We start from the raw sequence: 24937 nt of genomic DNA, 5'->3' as shown, positions 1-24937 counted from the left end.
GTAAGTAAAAAATAAATAAAAAATAAATCTTTTTTTTATTTTTTTTTATTATTATATCAATATTAATTTAAACAAAAATATAAATATAAAGACAAAAGTCGACTCTAGATTTCAATTAAATCCTGTTAAATTTGTTAGTTTTAATCCGACTGTTTATTACTTTGAAAGGATGAACCTCAGTTTCGTGATTTAGACCTCACATGACCTCACTCCCAGAGGTACACAGTGCAATGTTTTTTTTCACCACTGGGATGCTGACGGCGTTTCCCGCCTGATTTTTTTTCCTTTGGCGCCCCTCAGTCAAAATTTGGGTACCTAAATTGGCCCTCAGCTGTCAAAACTTTGAGAACCCCTGGTATATGGTATTAAAACGTATGTCAAAACAAGCTTTACTTTGTCACATGTTTGCACTTTCTTGAGAATGATATAGCTATACTATATAATATATACATATAACTAAACTATATATTCTTCCTCCTCTTGACAGCATAAAGATGAGGTCATATTGAGGAAGTAGAGCCCTGTATTGGTATTAAAGACTTGGTCATGGTCACATCCTCTTAGTATTGATGGCTGAGTAGGTGCTGAACTCTGAGGGTTGGACTCTCTTCTTTTTAGGTCTCTGAGAACGTAGAGGGATATCCAGTGTAGCGTAACACAGGCCAACTTCATCCTGAGAGAGACATATAACCATCAATACCACTGATACATCATTACCCTACTTCACTCTCTGCTACACCATTACATCATCAACATACTGTACACTCTACTGTAACCTACGTCATCAACATAATGTACACTCTACTGTAACCTACGTCATCAACATAATGTACACTTTGTAGAGCACTTCTCTTCCTGCGTCTAATAGCACCTGACTATCGCTGAACATTGGGTCCATTGATGTTCATTCAGCCTTCAGTAAACATCTTTGTACAGCGCTCCACCACAACCTGTAAATGTACTCCATACTGTCCTCTACCATTACATCACAAATGTACCTGAGTATATGAACTATACGTTACCTGGTTCCTGATTGATGTTACATCTCTACTGCTGGGTGATGTCTGAGCAACATGGAGGTCTTCATCTTAAAGAAACACAAACAGTCATCATAAGGCCACAAAAGCAGCAAAGGGAGACAGTGGCTGCTTCTACGGAAGACAATATGTAGCGTAGGTGTTCTCAAGATACAGAAGATGACAGTCAACAGAGATATATACGCTACCTTTCCTTCTGCAGCGGAGGTAGACGACCAAGGATGAGAGGAGGGAGAGGAGAAGAGCAGAGGACGGACACAGGATGACTAGAAGTATCCAGCACTGTCCACAGTCTGGAGCAGCAGGGTCCCCAACACCTGCAGGAAAGGCATCACATATATATGTATATAAATATATATTTTCGGAGACTAAATGAAATAAAAACACAACCTTCTTACAATCTACTGCTGTTTTGTCATCACAGATAACTAAACGTACATTTAGAATGTAATAGAACAGTCAATTAATCAATCAATCAATGAGGCATATTTAATGAATCGATAGGTTCTCTCCATCATCAAAAACAAAAACATCCAAATAACACTAATGGCATACTTACCAAGTAAAATCCTTGTGGTTGAATTTCCATATGTGTAGACAAATTTGATTAATCCTTTATCCAGAGTAAGTTTTTCTCGAGTTCCGCAGTAGTATAGTCCCAGGTGAGTTTCACTGATGCTGTTAATCAGTAAATCATACGAGCTCGTAGATATGTTCCATTTAAAATTATAATGTAAATATTTTCTTTCATATGAGTCATGAATTTCCGTTTTTTGATTGGCTTCAACGGTTTCCAATACAAATGTTGGCTGATTTTCATGAGAACAATTTCTGAACCAAATGATATAAACACCAGTTGAGGAATTACAGTCACAGTATAGAGTAACGTTTTCTCCTGGTCTCACAATCAGCTCCAAAACTGGGTTAGAGAGTACGTTCTGAAAGGACACAACAGCACCTGAATGAAAAATAGATTCAGAATATGAAGAAACACACAGGAACATGATGCATGACAACACATGAAGTCCTGTGATGCTAAAACCCCACATACAAATTACACAGTTTGTTGTTCAACAACAAATATGTTGTAGCCTACGCTACAACGTATACAACTCATGTATTTTTAAAATAGAAATAATAAAAATATTACTTTACCCAAGATAACGTGTAGAAATATATACATCCATTTCATGGTGATGATCCGTTGAGGAGTAAAGACATTTGATACCTTTCTGACGCCCATGAGACTGAAGGCGGAAAGATGAAAAAGAACTTGTGATTGGCTGACATTGCGGAAAATGTTGTGGTTATTTCTCTCAGCGTACCAGGAGAGGTTTGATTGTCAGAACACGATTTCCTGGGCTGAGACGATTTTATGTTCAATCTATTATTAGATTAAACACAACATTAATTTGAATTGAAATATACACAAAAATATATTCTTAGAGTTGGGGGCCAAAGAGGGAATCAAACCCTGACACTAAGTCAGTTTTGGCAAGGTGGGAAACTGGAATTAACATTGTGGTGGCTCACTAACTACAGCCTGAAACATTGCGGTAAATGCTTGATCCTTAGTGTGAAAATGTATTCACCCATACTGTTCAATTGAGTGTGTGCATCAACATTACATTTTGTCTTTTCTTGTTCATGTTAATGTGCATACAAATGTCTGTGGTTATATATGTGTGTGTGTGTGTGTGTGTGTGTGTGTGTGTGTGTGTGTGTGTGTGTGTGTGTGTGTGTGTGTGTGTGTGTGTGTGTGTGTGTGTGTGTGTGTGTGTGTGTGTGTGTGTGTGTGTGTGTGTGTGTGTGTGTGTGTGTGCGCTTTGCCAGTAAAACTGTGTGCAGAAACCACAAATGTTTCCGCTGGCTTTTGTTGGTAGTAGAGTTTGATTTTGGGATTTCTGGGTAAACCCTGCAGAAGAAGCCAAACAAACAACTCTCTGTTCTTCCTGTGTGATATTCAGATAACCATCCAAGACCCCTTTTCTTCTGTTTGCCATAAAGCATCGAACGGACCTTGACCAACCAGCTTCTGGTGAAAGATAAATCATCAGAAGCTTAGGATAAACATTGATTGAGCAGAAGAACATTTCAATGTAAAGAGATGTGACATTTGACTGCTAGTTTGTGATATGCATGAGAGGCTGCGATAGTTGTGGTTACCATATAGAATCTTTGTTGAAACAGAGAAAGGCAAGTCTTGTCCTATTTGAGAAATTTGATTTGATTGAATTCTGGGGTGTTATTATCATTAGTGTTGGTATTATTATTAGTAGGAGTGTCATCATTCATATCAGTTAAAAACAAAACATAAGTCGTAGTTTGCTGTGACAGATAAAATCTTTCTTTTGCTTCAAAGGGCCCCTACTTTACCACCAGGTGTGTCTGTGAATGGTCATTTCAACTGGATTCTACCTGCCCTGCCCTATGACTTAGTGCGAGTGTCCACCTATATGTATGCTGGATCGATCAGTCTATCCAGCAAACATCCTGACCTCTAGTGGTAAGATGCAGTTTTACAACAGCCTCACAGACACACTCAGGGCCTGATGCTGTGTGGGGCTTGTAAGAACGTCAGAACATCAGAACATCAGAACAACATTGTCAGAACATCATCGCCCCTTCTTGGTCAAAAAAGTGCCTAAACTTGGAAAGTGGTATTTTGTGAAATCTAGTGGCACCATGCCTTAAGGATTGTGCCTCAAATCATGTAAAAGAGAAAAAGAAGAAGATTGATTTTCCTTACTTTCCCAAAGAGCGAAGCACAGAAGAGGAAGAGATTTGTGGCTTCAGGCTATCCGCAGAGAGAGTTAGTGTTATGACACCTCTGGCCTTTGGGTGTGGTTGTTCGTCCATCTTGAAGTAGGCAGACTGAAAAGACACCCACCATTTTCTTTTGATATAAATCCATATTTTTTCGTAATATAGAAATAACGAGTAAGTATTCGTGCTTGACCCGTAGCCTTATTGAGTTATTCTGGTGATCGTATTCTAATGTTCTGGCTCTCATGCCATCCCTGTGTCCAGTCCGACTACCAGCCTGTGTATTAAGCCCATGTAGCGAAAGAGAGAAATAACCTTCCTGGATTGTGGCTTCAACACTTCCTGGGTCCAATCAGGAACCAAAGATGCCTGTGGGGAAGAAACAGGAAAACAAGACAAACCCACAAACACAAGCACCACTCGCAACCCAAGGCACATCAGAGTTAATCACACTCTGTTTCCAAGTTCTTCATGACAAGCATTTCGGTCCGGACGATAACACGATCCAGCCCTTATCAGGGACTTTGAGCGCCTCCATCCGGCCCGGGTCCCAGGAGCGTCGGCAGCTGAGGTACAACCATGGGAACAAGCTAAATAACAACTAATATCAACTGAGACTGTCTTAGATTCTACCCGACCCAGAAAGCCTTGAGCTCTTTTCAAAAAAGCTCACTGACCAGAGCCCTGCCAGAACACGTGTTCATCTTGGAGTTGCATTTCAAAGATGGAGATAGTTTAGAGCACGGCAAACAATAAATCATTTGCAAACACATACACATCATCATCGCTTGACATTGTTGAAATAGAATCGTTGTCTTAATCTCAAACTTTGTTGCGTTCGGCTCGGCTTGCACTCATATCTGTTGAGTGCCCTCAACATGGCAACCCGCGTGAGTTTGGGGTCTGGGGAGGTGGGAGCGGGCAGAGACAACTTTCTCCAATTTTGTGAATTTGGACGGACGTACCAATTTTATACGCTTGGTTTAGAGATGACATAATGTAGCTTTAAGTAATCATAGCAAGATAACAAAAAAAATCCTTCACCTGGTTCAAGGGATTAAAAATGTGAGCTCTATTGACATTGTTATTGGTGCATGCATCTGTTTTTGCAAAGTTACAAAGTCACAAAAGCAAATGGAATTGAATATTCTGCAAGTATTCAACAAATTTAGACAAAGAAATGAATTAACAATGATACAGATTCCCCAGGTGCTTCAAACCCTTGTCCTGCGTTTTATCACAACTTGTGGATGGGCGCATTTTATTCATGAGAAACCTTGTAGTTCCAAAGTTGCATAATGCAAGTTTAATGTTTCTGTCAGTGCCTACGTATGTATAGATGGATATTGTTTGATATATTTTGGGCCTAGTGTAAGCAATTTCATTGACTAGGATGTGTGTCATATCTTGACTCTGTACCAACTCCAGCCACTAAGAGCCCAGAGTTGATCAGACAACACCTGACTCAAGAAAGAGAACACAGGAAATCAGGTTCCAGAACCGCTTCTACCAGTTGCTAGTTTTCCCCTCCTTAACTTCAAAGTGTTTGTGTTTTTAACTTCATACGTGTGAGAACCATCCATGGTAAGAAGTTATAGCTATACTGACACGGTTGAATTCAGACAATCGCTTCATCAAAACAGAATCCTGCAAAGGCTTCAGCTTACTTTATTGTGGAACCGAGGCAGACGGAGTAATGTCAAACTGTCTCTTTCAGGATGAAGATGGCCTGTGTTCCACGACACTGGATATCCCTCTACCTAAAATTTTGCGAGTCCAACCCTCAGAACTCTCCACCTACTCAGACATCAATACTAAGAGGATGTGAGGAAGGCGGAGCTCCGACCAACCACCCAATGGTTGTTGTCGGCCAGCCCACACCTCAATGAAAAAAGGATTGAACACGCTAACAATAAACTGACGAGAATCAAACAGGAAAACCACGATAGCATCCTGTAGCTGATCAACGCAAACCTCTGGTCTCATGTTGTAGTCAGAGCAACATGATCTTGATTGAGAAGTTTTAATAAATTGTCAAACGGGTATGTTTTCCTTCTTAGGGTTTTATTCACTAATTTATGAACATACAGTATTCATATATATTCCGATTCTGTAATGTACCTCTAAAAGAACAACCCATTATTTTTACTGACTCTTACTAAGAAGGAGAGCTTTAAAAAAAACTGAAATGTAATACTCTTTGGACTTTAATTCTTTCACAAATAAAAGTACAAGACATTTTACTCTAGGTATACAATGAAATACAAATACATGCTGGGCATTGATTGCATTAATACTGTTCACTAAATAAGGTATCAAAATGATAAGAACCACAAGGTCATTTCAATATATACAAAGATGTGTGTGCGTGCATGCGTGTGTGTTTGTTTGTGTGACTTTCTGTTTATATGCAGGTGTGACGTGAGTGTGAGAGAGGGCTGTCTGTGTTGTGTGTGTTGTGGAACCATAACCGATACGCCTCTCAAAGCCCACTCGTACTGCGGGCTAAGAAGCTGTGAGATCCTTTGTGCTGTGGAGTTTCCAACACAGCATAAAACACACAGCTGTAGTTTTCATCCTGCGTGTGAGAGACAGACATAACGTGACATTAGGACAGTACAACGACTGAGCACACTTCTTAATAGAACAGGGTGTTAACATCATTTAATGTAAGTGGTGTACTATCATATACCTCATCTTGCAGTGTTAAAGGCCTGGTTTCCTGAGAGATGCAAGGATGTCTTCCGGCACGAACTGAAACAGAAATTGAGTTAGAATAATAGAGACAACGCAATCAAATGAAGTGCAGAAAGACTTCCAGTGACATAAAGCACATGATGTCCTACCCATGTGACTGCAGAGGAAGTAGAGGAACAAAGAGAGGAGAGCGGAGGAGGGACACAGGGTGACCAGCAGCATCCAGCAATGTCCACAGTCTGGAGCAGCAGGGTCTACAGCACCGGCATCTAAAGGGATATCTAAGGACACATAATGTTGTTCAAATTCAGCGGTGCTAGTTCTTACCTTCCTACAATCTTGGTTCATTGAAGTTAAGTTTGTTCGACCACTGTCCAGGATGTAACTCCTGAATGCTCCTGCCCACTAGGTGACTATTAAAGATGGGAAGGACTTTGGCAGTACACACTATACGACTGGTCTTGACAATCAGTGGTGGTCTACGCTATCGGGTCATTTGTTTCCTCCCGTTGTCTGTTCCCACCGTCATCGCATTCAGTCTCAGTCCCCTCTACACGACGCAGTCAGGCCCGATAATACTAAACTGGTTTGAAAAGACTTTGCCCTCCTACCCCTAAGGGGGGCAGCACATTTACATGTCTCTAGACCCCACACACTAAACAACCATCAGAGCCGACCTCAGCCCTGGTCGCGCCCCCCTCTCCCCGTCGGTGAACTCATTATCGTGGGTAAGTCGCCTCGTGGGAAAGGGCCGAAAGCGTTGGCTGAAGGATGCTGGCTGGTTTATTATGATGTTTTCATGAATTAATACATTTAAATATTGGATATAATAGAGGAACATTTTAATTAATTAAACAATATAATAATGAATCAATACGCTCTCTAGCCTCTACAATTGTTCTGACCTTTATCTTAAAAGTGCAGGATGATGGTAGGGATTGTAAATGTAATTGTAATGGTGGAGATGGTAGCGGCACAAATGACTCCAATCAGCACTTCCTGCCCATCTTTAAAAAGTGCTTGACTTGGAACACATTTGCATAAGATCCCGACATATGATAATATATTGAATTCATATTAATGAATTTGACAACAAAAATAGTCAACTTACCAAACAAAATCCTTGTGATTATTTTACCATATGTGTAGATATATTTTTTCTTGTTTCCTTTTTCCCCGTTCAGTTCATCAGTTCCACAGTAGTAGAGACCAAGGTGAGAATCAGTAATGTTCTTAATCAGTAAGTCGTATGAGTTTGACAAATTGTTCAACATCATATTTAAATGGAAGAAATTTACTCCATCCTCGCCATAATCAAAAATGCCTTGATATCTGTCCTTCCAATTCAGAGATAGTGTTGGCTGATTTTCATGAGAACAGTTCCTGTACCAAACAATATTTACATTAGTTGTTTGTTTACAGTCACAGTATAGAGTAACGTTTTCTCCTGGTCTCTTGGTCAGCTCCAATACTGGGTTAGAGAGTACGTCCTGACAGGACACAACAGCACCTGAACAAAAAATACTTTCAATTAGTATTAAGATCAAATGTGCAGCAACATGGAGCAACATATGATGATATATAAATGTGATTTTAAAACACAGAATACTAAACAATCATTACACAGGACATCATATACAACTCATGAAATGTAGCATAAATATTTTACCCAAGATAACGGGAAGAAAGACATACGTCCAGCTCATCATGATGATCTGTGGAGGAGTGAAGACATTTGATACTTTCATCACACCCATTTGACTGAAGGCGGAAGGATTAAAAATGACTTGTGATTGGTTGGCCTTGTGGAAAATGTTGCGGTTATGAGTTTCATTACATTTCCATATTAGATTAAACTACATTTTTATTGTCATGGATGTACACACACAATTTCAGTTGGCATCGAGCAAGATAGAGCAAACTTGTTCGGAATACATTTAGCTTTAATAAATTATTCATATATTTTATATTACAATGCAAATACAAATAGAAATATGTCAGAAAACATGTAAACATTTTTGTTTGGTAATTATTGAACTATACTTTTTCTAGCAATAAGTTTTCTTAATCACCAATGATCAGAGGGAATCAAACCTAGTTTTGGCAAAGGGAAAACCTGGGATAAATAAGTGGCTCCTGAACTGGCTGACACATTGCAGTAAACCATGGATCCTAAGTGTCATACATTCTTAAAATAAACCAAGGCTTTTGTAGATTCACAGGATCCCTTTGTCCATTGTTAGTTTTATCTCTTTTACGTCTCTCCTAATTGGTTCAACTGAGTGTGGGTATGAACTTTTTTTCTGTTCTTATTCATCTGTCTGTGTGCATACACTTCACTTTTTGTTCATACACGTGTGTGTGTGTGTGTGTGTGTGTGTGTGTGTGTGTGTGTGTGTGTGTGTGTGTGTGTGTGTGTGTGTGTGTGTGTGTGTGTGTGTGTGTGTGTGTGTGTGTGTGTGTGTGTGTGTGTATTTTTTGATGGTGGTATAGCTTCTGCCTGTTTATAGGAAGCATTGCTGGTTGGACGGCGTGCAGACACCACAACTGTTTCCGCTGGCTGACATTGATGGTAGAGTTCATTTTGGGGTTTTCTAACGCCTCTAGAAGCATGCAATAAAAAACAACACAAGCTCTGATAGTTTTTCTTATGCTTCAACTGTGAAGTGCTTATGACCAGTATGCTCCTCAACTGGTCTCGCAGATGGACAACATACCAGTGCCAAAGACTGCCAAAGACAGTTACTGAATCCATGTTCCTTTTCGTAGATGATCATCAGTCGCCTTAAACCTACCAGGTTCCTGGACCCACAACTTAGTCATTAATGGTCAACATTAATGCTGTCTCTAGTTTATTAAGTATTTAAACTAATTGAATAATCCTAATAGCACAGTGATCACTCAAGTCATTTGGGAAAATACCAATCTGCCTGCATTTGTTAGGTTTGTTTATTACAATTATATCAATTCAAGTTAACAGAATCACAGAAAGCCTTTAAGTCATTTGAATCATCTTTTATCCAGTCCCAATTTAAATCACCAAGCAGAATAATTTCTTTGTGATTTAAAATATCTGCAAGCACAGCTGAGAGTGATGATTAAGTATCTTTAAGAGTTAACGCGCACCTGTGCACCTGTGCACCTGTGCACCTGTGCACCTGTGCACCTGTGCACCTGTGCACCTGTGCACCTGTGCACCTGTGCACACTGATGACTCAATGCACACCTGTTGTGCAGCCTCACCAAGCCCCAGAGTCCAACTTGACTCAGCCATTGTGATCAGAAGATTAAAAAACAATCTATATACAGGGGTATAAATTACTAATATTACTAAGAGTCTTCAATTTGGCTCTAGCCACACACGAAGTGACACACAATGCATCATTTTAGAGCAGGGGGAAATGATGAATGAGCATTTATTTTATTTACGAAATGACTTCAATTATATTTTGTTTGCATAAGGTCAGTTAAACCTCCACTGATTAACCTGAGTTGGGCCCTTGCAGAATGTCGTTGTTTTACTTGGCAGAAAACCGCAAGGGTTATTTTAGACCTTTATCAAAGAGATTCAAAACATTATCATCAAGTGTTCTATTCGTTTGTTCAGTGTGTAATTTTAGTCTCCATGGAAAATGCTACAATTAGTTTATAACGAAGGTGACCAAATGAAGATAATCTTGCCATGCCAACACACTCTATCTATACCACTTTGTTGCACCTATGAGTTGGAAATGGACTGAACAAGCTTACAATAAATTTACGAGAAGTAGACAGGAAAACCACAACAGCACCCTGTAGCTGAAAAACAACGCTGTCTTTAGAAACTGATTCGTTATCACCAAGTACCAAACACCGTGCCCTTGGCTTAGAGCTCCAGGAAATACGTTCTTAGAGAAAAAAAAAGGATGAAGAAAATATGCACACCAACATCAAACGTGGTCAAAATGCCCATCACACTTACTCAAGCTAGGGTGTGCAGACAATAGAAATAACCCTCTGAATAAGAAGACCTCTCGTGTTTTACAACAGCCCTAATGAAACAAGTTAAGAAATATCATCAAATATCATTCAGAAATGTCCACCAACCCAAACTGTTTGAACTGAAAAAAATGATATGGGCGGTTTTCTTAACCTATTAATGGGAAATGAGACAGGATTATATTGCCACACGCTATTTTCATCATTGAAAACTAAAGATATGTCAACATGAATGAAATAACTGTTCCCTTCAAGGCATCCAGGCAAATAACAGTTTCATACCAAGCATCGTGAGTCAGCATGGCCTTGCATCTTACCCACCAACATGTCTTATGTGTGGCTCTCCAGCCCACACACGAACACAAACAAAGAAGAGGAGGTTTCGTCTGCTGCTTGTGAGGAATCTCAGACACACACAGAGGCCCTGACATCGTGGCGGTCAAAACGGCGACAATGTCATGTCCCTGTGCCTCAGTACATCTCCATCTGGTAGTGAACACGGGTAGTGTTCTGGTAGCATTTTACAATAAGGGAACATTAATTAACCCTAACCCTAACCCTAACCCTATACAAATAATTATATTGCATTAGCATAGTAGGCCTAGTTGTAAACTTGTTTTTGCAGGGAATTTTCACTATTGTCGTTACAATTTAAGTTCTCCTTCATGGAAATCTTTTAGATAACGCTAATCTACTATTTCTTTAGTCCAACAAAACCAGAAATCTTGTCTCCAGGTCTCTACGGGGACGTACATTGACACACGTTTTTGCACTAAAATTTAGGGCAAAAGCGCCCGTCAACGAACGTCCCCAAAAATAGGCTGCAATGTGATCATATACGCACAAACATGAACACAGTGAGTAAATGATTACAAGATTAGTTGACTGTTAAATAACTTTGAGTTAATTCATATTACTGCAATAACTCACTTTAATTGATGGTTAATTGATGGAGCCTTATTGTAAAATGTTACCTGTATTTTTGTTGTAATGATGTGTTCTTAAAGGTGTTACAGGATATTTAAGGGGCCAAACATTAAAACCTACGCAGAATAGCTATAGCCAGTTAAAGATCATAATCTGATACACACAGACGCCTGTGTATATTACCCTTCACTCAAACTTACTACATAGTAAACAATAAACAGCAAACAATTTCTAATAATGTAGCAAATAAACATAGCAAAAAAACACATTATTGGATTTATACTATGGACAAACAATATGCAAGCAGTATATGGTATTTAAAACATATGTCAAAACAAGCTTTATTTTATCACATGTTTGCACTCTCTTGAGACTGATGTAGCTATATTATATAATATATATATAACTATACATAACTAAACTATATATTCTTCCTCCTCTTGACAGCATAAAGATGAGGTCATATTGAGGAAGTAGAGCCCTGTATTGGTATTAAAGACTTGGTCATGGTCACATCCTCTTAGTATTGACGGATGAGTAGGTGCTGAACTCTGAGGGTTGGACTATCTTCTTTTTAGGTCTCTGAGAACGTAGAGGGATATCCAGTGTAGCGTAACACAGGCCAACTTCATCCTGAGAGAGACATATAACCATCAATACCACTGATACATCATTACCCTACTTCACTCTCTGCTACACCATTACATCATCAACATACTGTACACTCTACTGTAACCTACGTCATCAACATAATGTACACTTTGAAAAACCATAACATCATCAACACACATCACAGTATTACATCATCAACATAATGGTTGGTTTCCCGTCTCAAATCAAACTATTGAACACTGCTAAAGTGTTTCCTTTGTTAGACCCTTATGAGGTGACTCTACAGGAGGAAGCTACTTCCTGTAGAGCACTTCTCTTCCTGCGTCTAATAGCACCTGACTATCACTGAACATTGGGTCCATTGATGTTCATTCAGCCTTCAGTAAACATCTTTGTACAGCGCTCCACCACAACCTGTAAATCTACTCCATACTGTCCTCTACCATTACATCACAAATGTACCTGAGTATATGAACTATACGTTACCTGGTTCCTGATTGATGTTACATCTCTACTGCTGGGTGATGTCTGAGCAACATGGAGGTCTTCATCTTAAAGAAACACAAACAGTCATTATAAGGCCACAAAACCAGCAAAGGGAGACAGTGGCTGTTTCTACGGAAGACAATATGTAGCGTAGGTGTTCTCAAGATGCAGAAGAGGCCAGTTAACAGAGATGTATACGCTACCTTTCCTTCTGCAGCGGAGGTAGACGACCAAGGATGAGAGGAGGGAGAGGAGAAGAGCAGAGGAGGGACACAGGATGACCAGCAGCACCCAGCAATGTCCACAGTCTGGAGCAGCAGGGTCTTCAGCACCGGCATCTAAAGGGATATCTAAGGACACATAATGTTCAAATTCAGCTGTGCTAGTTCTTACATTTTTACAATCTTGGTTCATAGAAGTTAAGTTTGTTCGACCACTGTCCAGAATATAACTCCTGAATGCTCCTGCCCACTAGGTGACTATTAAAGATGGGAAGGACTTTGGCAGTACACACCATACGACTGGTCTTGACAATCAATGGTGGTCTACGCTATCGGGTCATTTGTTTCCTCCCGTTGTCTGTTCCCACCGTTATCGCCGATTTCAGTCTCAGTCCCCTCTACACGACGCAGTCAGGCCCGATAATACTAAACTGGTTTGAAAAGACTTTGCCCTCCTACCCCTAAGGGGGGCAGCACATTTACGTGTCTCTAGACAGCGTACACTAAACAACCATCAGAGCCGACCTCAGCCCTGGTCGCTCCCCCCTCTCCCCGTCGGTGAACTCATAATCGTGGGTAAGTCGCCTCGAGGGAAAGGGACGAAAGCTTTGGCTGAAGGATGCTGGCTGATTTATTATGATGTTTTCATGAATGAATTAATTTAAATATTGGATATAATAGAGGAACATTTTAATTTATTAAACATTAAATGAATCAGTACGCTCTCTAGCCTCTACAATTGTTCTGACCTTTATCTTAAAAGTGCAGGACGATCGTAGGGATTGTAAATGTAATTGTAATGGTGGAGATGGTAGCGGCACAAATGCCTCCAATCAGCACATCCTGCCCATCTTTAAAAAGTGCTTGACTTGGAACACATTTGCATAAGATCCCGATATATGATAATAATTTGAATTCTCATTAATGAATTTGACCAAAAAAATTGTCAACTTACCAAACAAAATCCTTGTGATTATTTTACCATATGTGTCGATGTATTTTGTCTTGTTTCCTTTTTTCCCACTCTGTTCTTCAGTTCCACAGTAGTAGAGACCAAGGTGAGAATCAGTGATGTTCTTAATCAGTAAGTCGTATGAGTTTGAAGAAGCGTTCCACAGAATATTTAAATGGAAAAAGTTTGTTACATTCTCTTCATATTCAAAAATTCCATTATCTCTGTCCTTCCAATTCAGAGATAGTATTGGCTGGTTTTCATGAGAACAGTTCCTGTACCAAACGATATTTACATTAGTTGTGAGTTTACAGTCACAGTATAGAGTAACGTTTTGTCCTGGTCTCACGGGCAGCTCCACTGCTGGGTTAGAGAGTACGTCCTGACAGGACACAACAGCACCTGAACGAAAAATACTTTCAATTATAATTAAGATCAAATGTGCAGCAACATGGAGCAACATATGATGATGTATAAATGTGATTTTAAAACACCAAATACCCATCATACCTTACACAGGACATCATATGCAACTCATGCATTATTGAAATAGAAATTTTAACGTAAATATTTTACCCAAGATGACGGGAAGAAAGACATAAGTCCAGCTCATCATGATGATCTGTGGAGGAGTGAAGACATTTGATACTTTCATCACACCCATTTGACTGAAGGCGGAAGGATTAAAAATGACTTGTGATTGGTTGGCCTTGTGGAAAATGTTGCGGTTATTTCTATCCGCGTATCAGGCGAGGTGATACGACGTGAGTTTTGTTACATTTCCATGTAAGATTAAACTTTTTTTTTTTTTTTCCTTTTATTGTCAAGGGTGCACACATAGAAATTTGGCATCAAACAAGATAGAGAAAGCTTCTTTTATTTTACATTACAATACAAATATAAATAACAATATGGCAGAAAACATGTTAACATTTTTGTTTAGTAATTATTCAACAATATTTTTTCTAGCATTAAGTTTTCTTAATAACCAATGATACTGAAATCTTTGGTATTAATTGAATTCATTTTTTCATCCACAACCATCTGACAAACCATGTTTTCATATATTAATAGCATTTGGCGGCATCATAGGGAATCAAACCTAACTTTTGGCACGGTGAAAACCTGGGATAAATAAGTGGCTCCTGAACTGGATGACACATTGCAGTAAACCATGGATCCTAAGTGTCATACATTCTTAAAATAAATTAAGGCATTTGTAAATTCACAGGAACCCTTTGTCCATGGTTAGTTGTATCTCTTCTTCATCTCTCCTATGTGAACTCAATTTTTTTTTTTGTAATTATTCATCAGTCTGTGTGCATGCACTTCACTTTTTGTTCATACGTATGTGTGTGTGTGTGTGTGTGTGTGTGTGTGTGTGTGTGTGTGTGTGTGTGTGTGTGTGTGTGTGTGTGTGTGTGTGTGTGTGTGTGTGTGTGTGTGTTTGTGTGTGTGTGTGTGTGTGTGTGTGTGTGTGTGTGTGTGTGTGTGTGTGTGTGTGTGTGTGTGTGTGTGTGTGTGTGTGTGTGTGTGTGTGTGTGTGTGTGTGTTTTCTGATGGTGGTATAGCTTCTGCCTGTTTATAGGAAGCATTGCTGGTTGGACGGCGTGCAGACACCACAACTCTTTCCGCTGGCTGACATTGATGGTAGAGTTTCATTTTGGGGTTTCTGGGTCAACGCCTTTAGAAGCATGCAATAACAAACAACAGAAGCTCTGATAGTCTTATGCTGCTACTGTTAAGTGCTCTTCAATTACGACTTATGACCAGTATGCTCCTCAACTGGTCTCACAGAGTGACAAAACACCAATGCCAAAGACTCCGAGCAGTTGCTAAATCCATGTCCCATTTTTGTAGATGATCATCAGTCGCCATAAACCTACCAGGTTCCGGGACCCACAACTTATTCATTAATGGTCAACATTAATGCTGTCTCTAGTTTATTACGTTTTGTTGTTCAGATGCTATTTTGCCCAAAGTATCTCTTATTGCCCTGTAATTGTCATTAGGAGCTTTTGTGGAGTCGGCCCTACAACTCCATCTAGCACTGAACAGGATTTTAGAGTCTGGCTTATGAAATTGGCGCTGTTATGAATATTGTGTTCCAGCAAGGGGTTGAGGCGCTGGTAAATGTAAGCAGAGTCTATAGACGTTATAAAAAAGAGTCAACCTCCTCACAGCAATTATCAATTTAACGAATGTGCCGCATGGATTGATGGATTTAATAGGCAAAATATAACCTGAAAACACGTCAACATCCTGCATCACACTTTTCTTTTGCTGAGTCAAACAAAAATCTGAAACACATTATTATGCCACATTATTTGGACTTTATTTATTCATTCATACATTTGATCAAAAATGCAATTTCAAATACATTTTATCCACAGGCAATTTCAATACATACAAACATGTGTGTTTGTGTCTGCGACTGTGTGTTTTTGTGTTGTTGTTGGGGAGTCTATGTGTGTGCGTTGGGCTGTATGCTTTTTTTGTGGGAGGAACCCAAACCAAACCGCCTCTCAAAGCCCACTCGTACTGCGGGCGGAGAAGCTCTGAGATTATTTGTGATGTGGAGTTTTCAACACAGCATAAACAGGAAGAGGAAGTAGAGGAACAAAGAGAGGAGGGCTTTATTCTTTATATAAATAATATATGTATGCATGAATATGAATAAATAAATAAAAACTGGCCATTCGTTTTATATATAACTAAACTATATATTCTTCGTCCTCTTGACAGCACAAAGATGAGGTCATATTGAGGAAGTCGAGCCCTGTATTGGTATTAAAGACTTGGTCATGGTCACATCCTCTTAGTATTGATGGCTGAGTAGGTGCTGAACTCTGAGGGTTGGACTCTCTTCTTTTTAGGTCTCTGAGAACGTAGAGGGATATCCAGTGTAGCGTAACACAGGCCAACTTCATCCTGAGAGAGACATGTAACCATCAATACCACTGATACATCATTACCCTACTTCACTCTCTGCTACACCATTACATCATCAATATACTGTACACTCTACTGTAACTTACGTCATCAACATAATGTACACTTTGATAAACCATTACATCATCAACACACATCATAGTATTACATCATCAACATAATAGTTGGTTTCCCTTCTCAAATCAAACTATTGAACACTGCTAAAGTGTGTCCCTTGTTAGACCCTTATGAGGCGACTCTACAGGAAGAAGCTACTTCCTGTAGAGCACTTCTCTTCCTGCGTCTAATAGCACCTGACTATCACTGAACATTGGGTCCATTGATGTTCATTCAGCCTTCAGTAAACATCTTTGTACAGCGCTCAACCATAACCTGTAAATGTACTCCATACTGTCCTCTACCATTACATAACAAATGTACCTGAGTATATGAACTATACGTTACCTGGTTCCTGATTGATGTTACATCTCTACTGCTGGGTGTTGGCTGAGCAACATGGAGGTCTTCATCTTAAAGAAACACAAACAGTCATTATAAGGCCACAAAACCAGCAAAGGGAGACAGTTGCTGCTTCTACGGAAGACAATATGTAGCGTAGGTGTTCTCAAGATGCAGAAGAGGCCAGTTAACAGAGATATATACGCTACCTTTCCTTCTGCAGCGGAGGTAGACGACCAAGGATGAGAGGAGGGAGAGAAGAAGAGCAGAGGAGGGACACAGGACGACCAGCAGCATCCAGCACTGTCTACAGTCTGGAGCAGCAGAGTCCCCAACACCTGCAGGAAAGGCATCAAATATATATATATATAAATATATATTTTCGGAGACTAAATGAAATAAAAACACTGGGTTTTTACCTTCTTACAATCTACTGCTGTATTGTCATCACAGATAACTAAACGTACATTTAGAATGTAATAGAACAGTCAATTAATCAATCAATCAATGAGGCATATTTAATGAATCGATAGGTTCTCTCCATCATCAAAAACAAAAACATCCAAATACCACTAATGTCATACTTACCAAGTAAAATCCTTGTGGTTGAATTTCCATATGTGTAGACAAATTTGATTAATCCTTTATCCAGAGTAAGTTTTTTTCGAGTTCCGCAGTAGTATAGTCCCAGGTGAGTTTCACTGATGCTGTTAATCAGTAAATCATACGAGCTCGTAGATATGTTCCAATTAAAATTATAATGTAAATATTTTCTTTCATATGAGTAATGAATTTCCTTTTTTGGATTGGCTTCAACGGTTTCCAATACAAATGTTGGCTGATTTTCATGAGAACAATTTCTGAACCAAATGATATAAACACCAGTTGAGGAATTACAGTCACAGTATAGAGTAACGTTTTCTCCTGGTCTCACAATCAGCTCCAATACTGGGTTAGAGAGTACGTCCTGACAGGACACAAAAGCACCGGAATGAAAAATATATTCAGAATATGAAGAAACACACAGGAACATGATACATGACAACATATGAAGCTCTTATATGTTAAAACCCCACATACAAATTACACAGTTTGTTGTTCAACAACAAATATGTTGTAGCCTACGCTACAGCGTATACAACTCATGTATTTTTAAAATAGAAATAATAAAAATATTACTTTACCCAAGATAACGCGTAGAAATATATGCATCCATTTCATGGTGATGATCCGTTGAGGAGTAAAGACATTTGATACCTTTCTGACGCCCATTAGACTGAAGGCGTGAAGATGAAAAAGAACTTGTGATTGGCTGACATTGCGGAAAATGTTGTGGTTATTTCTCTCAGCGTACCAGGAGAGGTTTGATTGTCAGAACACGATTTCCTGGGCTGAGACGATTTTATGTTCAATCTAATATTAGATTAAACACAACATTAATTTGAATTGAAATATGCACAAAAATATATTCTTAGAGTTGGAGGCCAAAGAGGGAATCAAACCCTGAAACTAAGTCAGTTTTGGCAAGGTGGGAAACTGGAATTAACAATGTGGTGGCTCACTAACTACAGGCTGAAACATTGCCGTAAATGCTTGATCCTTAGTGTGAAAATGTATTCACCCATACTGTTCAATTGAGTGTGTGCATCAACATTACATTTTGTCTTTTCTTGTTCATGTTAATGTCATGTGCATACAAATGTTGGACTGTGTGCAGAAACCACAAATGTTTCCACTGGCTGTTGTTGGTAGTAGTTTGATTTTGGGATTTCTGGGTAAACCCTGCAGAAGAAGCCAAACAAACAACTCTCTGTTCTTCCTGTGTGATATTCAGATAACCATCCAAGACCCCTTTTCTTCTGTTTGCCATTATGCATCGAACGGACCTTGACCAACCAGCTTCTGCAGCAGAACATTTCAATGTAAAGAGATGGGACATTTGACTGCTAGTTTGTGATATGCATGAGAGGCTGCGATAGTTGTGGTTACCATATAGAATGTTTGTGGAAACAGAGAAAGGCAAGTCTTGTCCTATTTGAGATTTTTGATTTGATTGAATTCTGGGGTGTTATTATCATTAGTGTTGGTATTATTATTAGTAGGAGTGTCATCATTCATATCAGTTAAAAACAAAACATAAGTCTTAGTTTGCTGTGACAGATAAAATCTTTCTTTTGCTTCAAAGGGCCCCTACTTTACCACCAGGTGTGTCTGTGAATGGTCATTTCAACTGGATTCTACCTGCCCTGCCCTATGACTTAGTGCGAGTGTCCACCAAATGTATGCTGGATCGATCAGTCTATCCAGAAAACATCCTGACCTCTAGTGGTAAGATGCAGTTTTACAACAGCCTCACAGACACACTCAGGGCCTGATGCTGTGTGGGGTTTGTAAGAACGTCAGAACATCAGAACAACATTGTCAGAACATCATCGCCCCTTCTTGGTCAAAAAAGTGCCCAAACTTGGAAAGTGGTATTTTGTGAAATCTAGTGGCACCATGCCTTAAGGATTGTGCCTCAAATCATGTAAAAAAGAAGAAAAAGAAGAAGATTGATTTTCCTTACTTTCCCAAAGAGCGAAGCACAGAAGAGGAAGAGATTTGTGGCTTCAGGCTATCCGCAGAGAGAGTTAGTGTTATGACACCTCTGGCCTTTGGGTGTGGTTGTTCGTCCATCTTGAAGTAGGCAGACTGAAAAGACACCCACCATTTTCTTTTGATAGAAATCCATATTTTTTCGTAATATAGAAATAACGAGTAAGTATTCGTGCTTGACCCGTAGCCTTATTGAGTTATTCTGGTGATCGTATTCTAATGTTCTGGCTCTCATGCCATCCCTGTGTCCAGTCCGACTACCAGCCTGTGTATTAAGCCCATGTAGCGAAAGAGAGGAATAACCTTCCTGGATTGTGGCTTCAACACTTCCTGGGTCCAATCAGGAACCAAAGATGCCTGTGGGGAAGAAACAGGAAAACAAGACAAACCCACAAACACAAGCACCACTCGCAACCCGAGGCACGTTAGAGTTAATCACACTCTGTTACCATGTTCTCCATGACGAGCATTTCGGTCCGGACGATAACACGGTCCAGCCCTTATCAGGGACTTTGAGCGCCTCCATCCGGCCCGGGTCCCAGGACCATCGGCAGCTGAGGTGCAACCATGGGAACAAGCTAAACAACAACTAATATCAACTGTCTTAGATTCTGCCCGACCCAGAAAGCCTTGATCTATTTTCAAAAAAGCTCACTGACCAGAGCCCTGCCAGAACACGTGTTCATCTTGGAGTTGCATTTCAAAGATGGAGATAGTTTAGAGCACAGAAAACAATAAATCAATTGCAAACATACACATCATCATCGCTTGACGTTGTTGAAATAGAATCGTTGTGTTTCTTTATTGTGGAACCGAGGCAGACGGAGTAATGTCAAACTGCCTCTTTCAGGATGAAGATGGCCTGTGTTCCACGACACTGGATATCCCTCTACCTAAAATTTTGCGAGTCCAACCCTCAGAACTCTGCACCTACTCAGACATCAATACTAAGAGGATGTGAGGAAGGCGGAGCTCCGACCAACCACCCAATGGTTGTTGTCGGCCAGCCCACACCTCAATGAAAAAAGGATTGAACACGCTAACAATAAACTGAGGATAATCGAACAGGAAAACCACGATAGCATCCTGTAGCTGATCAACGCAAACCTCTGGTCTCATGTTGTAGTCAGAGCAACATGATCTTGATTGAGAAGTTTTAATAAATTGTCAAACGGGTATGTTTTCCTTCTTAGGGTTTTATTCACTCATTTATGAACATACAGTATTCATATATATTCCGAATCTGTAATGTACCTCTCAAAGAACAACCCATTATTTTTACTGACTCTTATTAAGAAGGAGAGCTTTAAAAAAAACTGAAAATTAATACCCTTTGGACTTCAATTATTTCACAAATAAAAGTACAAGACTGGTTACTCTAGGTATACAATGAAATACAAATACATGCTGTGCATTGATTGCAATAATACTGTTCACTCAATAAGGTATCAAAATGATAAGAACCACAAGGTCATTTCAATATATACAAAGATGTGTGTGCGTGCATGCGTGTGTGTTTGTTTGTGTGACTTTCTGTTTTTATGCGGGTGTGACGTGAGTGTGAGAGTGGGCTGTATGTGTTGTGGTGGGAGGAACCACACTGGAAAAAGGGTTTTAAGCCGTACTTCATCTGATTATTATTTTGTAATTCAATTCAAATAAACATTTTTTGTTTTATTTTTAAAATAACTTTTTTTTATTTCAAAATACTGTGAAATATAGATATTTTTAATTGGGAGCTCAATTAAGAAATATCAATTTTGACAAATGTAAAATTTTAAGGTTGTGTATTCAACTGATTAATAATTTTGTCATTCAATCCAAATATTTTTTTTTTGTTTTCTTACTAAAACACTGTTATATTTGATTAGGAGCTCAATTTAGAAATATTTATTCAGACAAATGTACAATTTCAAGGTTACGTACAAGCCTGCGCATGCGCATTAAATACAAAGACGCTTACGACTACTGGACCAAACCGCAGTGTTGCCAACTTAGCGATTTTGTCGCTATATTTAGCTACTTTTCAGACCCCTTTGGCGACTTTTTTTCAAAACAGCGACAAATCTAGCTTCTTTTTCAGCTGCTATTGGTGACTCTTGGCGACTTTTTGAGGTGAAAGCACTGGCCTTGACCAGAGTGACGATGACTCACTGGTTCTGTGAGCTAGGACAGTCTGTCTGTGTCTGGAGGGAGGAAGGTTGTTGGTTCGATCCCCGGCTTCACCAAACAGAGTATCGAGGTGTCTTTGACAAAGCACCTAACCCTGACTGATGTCGCGATGTGATTTCGAATCCAGACAGAAGCGCCCCAAGGCCATGAAGCGGCGAGTTGATGATGATGTATACAAAAATATGTTATGTTTAAAAATGTTCATGTTTAAATGAGAAACAATTGTTTGATTAAATTGTAATCTTTTTGATTGGATAAAACAACTTATTTCTGATAGATATTTCTTAAATGAGAAACAATTGTTGGAGTGAATCAATATTTTCTTGTTTAGGATTTAACATACGATTTAAATGTATTAACTTCATTCAAAGAATAGAATTATACTTGGTGCCAAGTTGTATTATTTTGTTTTTATGAACATAGGAAATATTGTTTGAGGCAAGCTATATATTTGTCATTGGCTCAAGTTATGTAATATAGATGTGAACCATTACCCTTGTTTTTTTTAATTGGTTCAACAGAAGGCTTTTTCCAGTGCATAACCAATACGCCTCTCAAAGCCCACTCGTACTGCGGGCTAAGAAGCTGTGAGATCCTTTGTGCTGTGGAGTTTCCAACACAGCATAAAACACACGGCTGTAGTTTTCATCCTGCGTGTGAGAGACAGACACAACGTGACATTAGGACAGTACAACGACTGAGAACACTTCTTAATAGAACAGGGTGTTAACATCATTTAATGTAAGTGGTGTACTATCATATACCTCATCTTGCAGTGTTAAAGGTCTGGTTTCCTGAGAGATGCCAGGATGTCTTCCGGCACGAACTGAAACAGAAATTGAGTTAGAATAAAAGAGACAACGCAATCAAATGAAGTGCAGAAAGACCTCCAGTGGATAAAAGCACATGATGTTCTACCCATGTGACTGCAGAGGAAGTAGAGGAACAAAGAGAGGAGAGCAGAGGAGGGACACAGGATGACCAGCAGCATCCAGCACTGCCCACAGCCTGGAGCAGCAGGGTCTCCAGCACCGGCATCTAATGGGATATCTAAGGACACATAATGTTGTTCAAATTCAGCGGTGCTCTTACCTTTTTACAATCTTGGCTCATAGAAGTTAAGTTTGTTCGACCATTGTTCAGGATATAACTCCTGAATGCTCCTGCCCACTAGGTGACTATTAAAGATGGGAAGGACTTTGGCAGTACACACTATACGACCGGTCTTGACAATCAGTGGTGGTCTACGCTATCGGGTCATTTGTTTCCTCCCGTTGTCTGTTCCCACCGTCATCACCGATTTCAGTCTCGGTCCCCTCTACACGACACAGTCTGGCCCGATAATACTAAACTGGTTTGAAAAGACTTTGCCCTCCTACCCCTAAGGGGGGCAGTACATTTAGGTGTCTCTAGAGCCCGCACACTAAACAACCATCAGAGCCGACCTCAGCCCTGGTCGCTCCCCCCTCTCCCCGTCGGTGAACTCATTATCGTGTGTAAGTCGCCTCGTGGGAAAGGGCCGAAAGCTTTGGTTGAGGAATGCTGGCTTCTTTATTTTGATGTTTTCATGAATTAATACATTTTAATATTGGATATAATAGAGGAACATTTTAATTAATTAAACAATACAATAATGAATCAATACACTCTCTAGCCTCTACAATTGTTCTGACCTTTATCTTAAAAGTGCAGGACGATCGTAGGGATTGTAAATGTAATTGTAATGGTGGAGATGGTAGCGGCACTAGTGCCTCCAATAAGCACATCCTGCCCATCTTTAAAAAGTGCTTGACTTGGAACACATTTGCATAAGATCCCGACATATGATAATATATTGAATTCATATTAATGAATTTGACAACAAAAATAGTCAACTTACCAAACAAAATCCTTGTGATTATTTTACCATATGTGTAGATATATTCTTTCTTGTTTCCTTTTTCCCCGTTCAGTTCTTCAGTTCCACAGTAGAAGAGACCAAGGTGAGAATCAGTAATGTTCTTAATCAGTAAGTCGTATGAGTTTGACGAATCGTTCCACATCATATTTAAATGGAAGAAATTTTCTCCATCCTCGCCATAATAAAAAATGCCTTGATATCTGTCCTTCCAATTCAGAGATAGTGTTGGCTGATTTTCATGAGAACAGTTCCTGTACCAAACAATATTTACATTAGTTGTGAGTTTACAGTCACAGTATAGAGTAACGTTTTGTCCTGGTCTCACGGTCAGCTCCACTACTGGGTTAGAGAGTACGTCCTGACAGGACACAACAGCACCTGAACGAAAAATACTTTCAATTAGTATTAAGATCAAATGTGCAGCAACATGGAGGAACATATGATGATATATAAATGTGATTTAAAAAGACTAAGTACCTAACAATCATTACACAGGACATCATATACAACTCATGCATTATTGAAATAGAAATTTTAACGTAAATATTTTACCCAAGATGACGGAAAGAAAGACATACGTCCAGCTCATCATGATGATCTGTGGAGGAGTGAAGACATTTGATACTTTCATCACACCAATTTGACTGAAGGCGGAAGGATTAAAACTGACTTGTGATTGGTTGGCCTTGTGGAAAATGTTGCGGTTATTTCTATATGCGTATCAGGCGAGGTGATACGACCTGAGTGTCGTTACATTTCCATATTAGATTAAACTTCTTTTTTTTTGCACACACAGAAATTTCAGTTGGCATCAAACAAGAGAGAGAAAGCTTCTTTTATTTTACATTACAATACAAATATAAATAAAAATATGGCAGAAAACATGTTACCATTTTTGTTTGGTAATTATTCAACAATATTTTTTCTAGCATTAAGTTTTCTTAATAACCAATGATACAGAAATCTTGTTTTAGTATTAATTGAATTCATTTTTTCATCCCCAACCATCTGACAAACCATGTTTTCATGTATTAATAGCATTTGGCGGCATCATAGGGAATCAAACCTAACTTTTGGCAAGGTGAAAACCTGGGATAAATAAGTGGCTCCTGAACTGGCTGACACATTGCAGTAAACCATGGATCCTAAGTGTCATACATTCTTAAAATAAATTAAGGCATTTGTAAATTCACAGGAACCCTTT

General features: G+C 39.3%; 3 protein-coding genes and 1 long non-coding RNA gene across 5 annotated transcripts in view; 1 reads left to right on the top strand and 3 right to left on the bottom strand.

Moving 5' to 3' along the window:
- Positions 1–24333, bottom strand: part of LOC132455876 (uncharacterized) — a 34785-nt gene extending 10452 nt beyond the window's left edge. The window contains exons 1-5 of one of the 2 annotated variants that reach the window (XM_060049929.1): positions 24286–24333; positions 23713–24111; positions 12707–12853; positions 12504–12568; positions 11080–12038 (exon numbers count right to left, since the gene is read on the bottom strand). In XM_060049929.1, the coding sequence (XP_059905912.1) occupies positions 11916–12038; positions 12504–12568; positions 12707–12853; positions 23713–24111; positions 24286–24325 (774 nt within the window). In that variant the 5' untranslated portion in view covers positions 24326–24333 and the 3' untranslated portion in view covers positions 11080–11915. Of the gene's footprint in view, positions 12039–12503; positions 12569–12706; positions 12854–21459; positions 22484–22597; positions 22660–22751; positions 22884–23712; positions 24112–24285 lie in introns of those variants that run through there. The other variant, XM_060049931.1, reaches the window with a different exon arrangement.
- fpgs (folylpolyglutamate synthase) overlaps positions 1–24937 on the top strand; it is a 108722-nt gene that overhangs the window by 29945 nt on the left and 53840 nt on the right. The window lies entirely within an intron of this gene.
- LOC132455875 (uncharacterized) lies at positions 400–3287 on the bottom strand. Its single transcript, XM_060049928.1, has 5 exons — positions 2193–3287; positions 1597–1995; positions 1226–1354; positions 1023–1087; positions 400–673 (listed from the first exon to the last, which is right to left on the bottom strand). The coding sequence occupies exons 1-5, from the start codon at positions 2278–2280 to the stop codon at positions 551–553; spliced, it is 804 nt and encodes a 267-aa protein (XP_059905911.1). The 5' UTR covers positions 2281–3287; the 3' UTR covers positions 400–550.
- On the bottom strand, positions 6392–8004 carry LOC132455874 (uncharacterized). The gene is made up of 3 exons (XR_009525340.1): positions 7612–8004; positions 6650–6781; positions 6392–6557 (listed from the first exon to the last, which is right to left on the bottom strand). It is a non-coding gene; the product is annotated as an uncharacterized LOC132455874 (long non-coding RNA).

The sequence above is a fragment of the Gadus macrocephalus genome, chromosome 4 (assembly GCF_031168955.1).
Source record: "Gadus macrocephalus chromosome 4, ASM3116895v1".
NCBI classification, from domain to species: domain Eukaryota; kingdom Metazoa; phylum Chordata; class Actinopteri; order Gadiformes; family Gadidae; genus Gadus; species Gadus macrocephalus.
The sequence above is the reverse complement of the archived record's forward strand: the minus strand, read 5'-3'. Positions and strand labels throughout refer to the sequence as shown.

Bases quoted from the DNA above. Each gene is read 5' to 3' on its own strand.
- LOC132455875 (XM_060049928.1), bottom strand. From the start codon at position 2,280: ATGGGCGTCAGAAAGGTATCAAATGTCTTTACTCCTCAACGGATCATC. The intron at 1,996-2,192 runs GTAAAGTAATAT...TTTTTCATTCAG, and splicing joins ATTTCTACACGTTATCTTGG to GTGCTGTTGTGTCCTTTCAG. The intron at 1,355-1,596 runs GTAAGTATGCCA...CCTTTCCTGCAG, and splicing joins AACCACAAGGATTTTACTTG to GTGTTGGGGACCCTGCTGCT.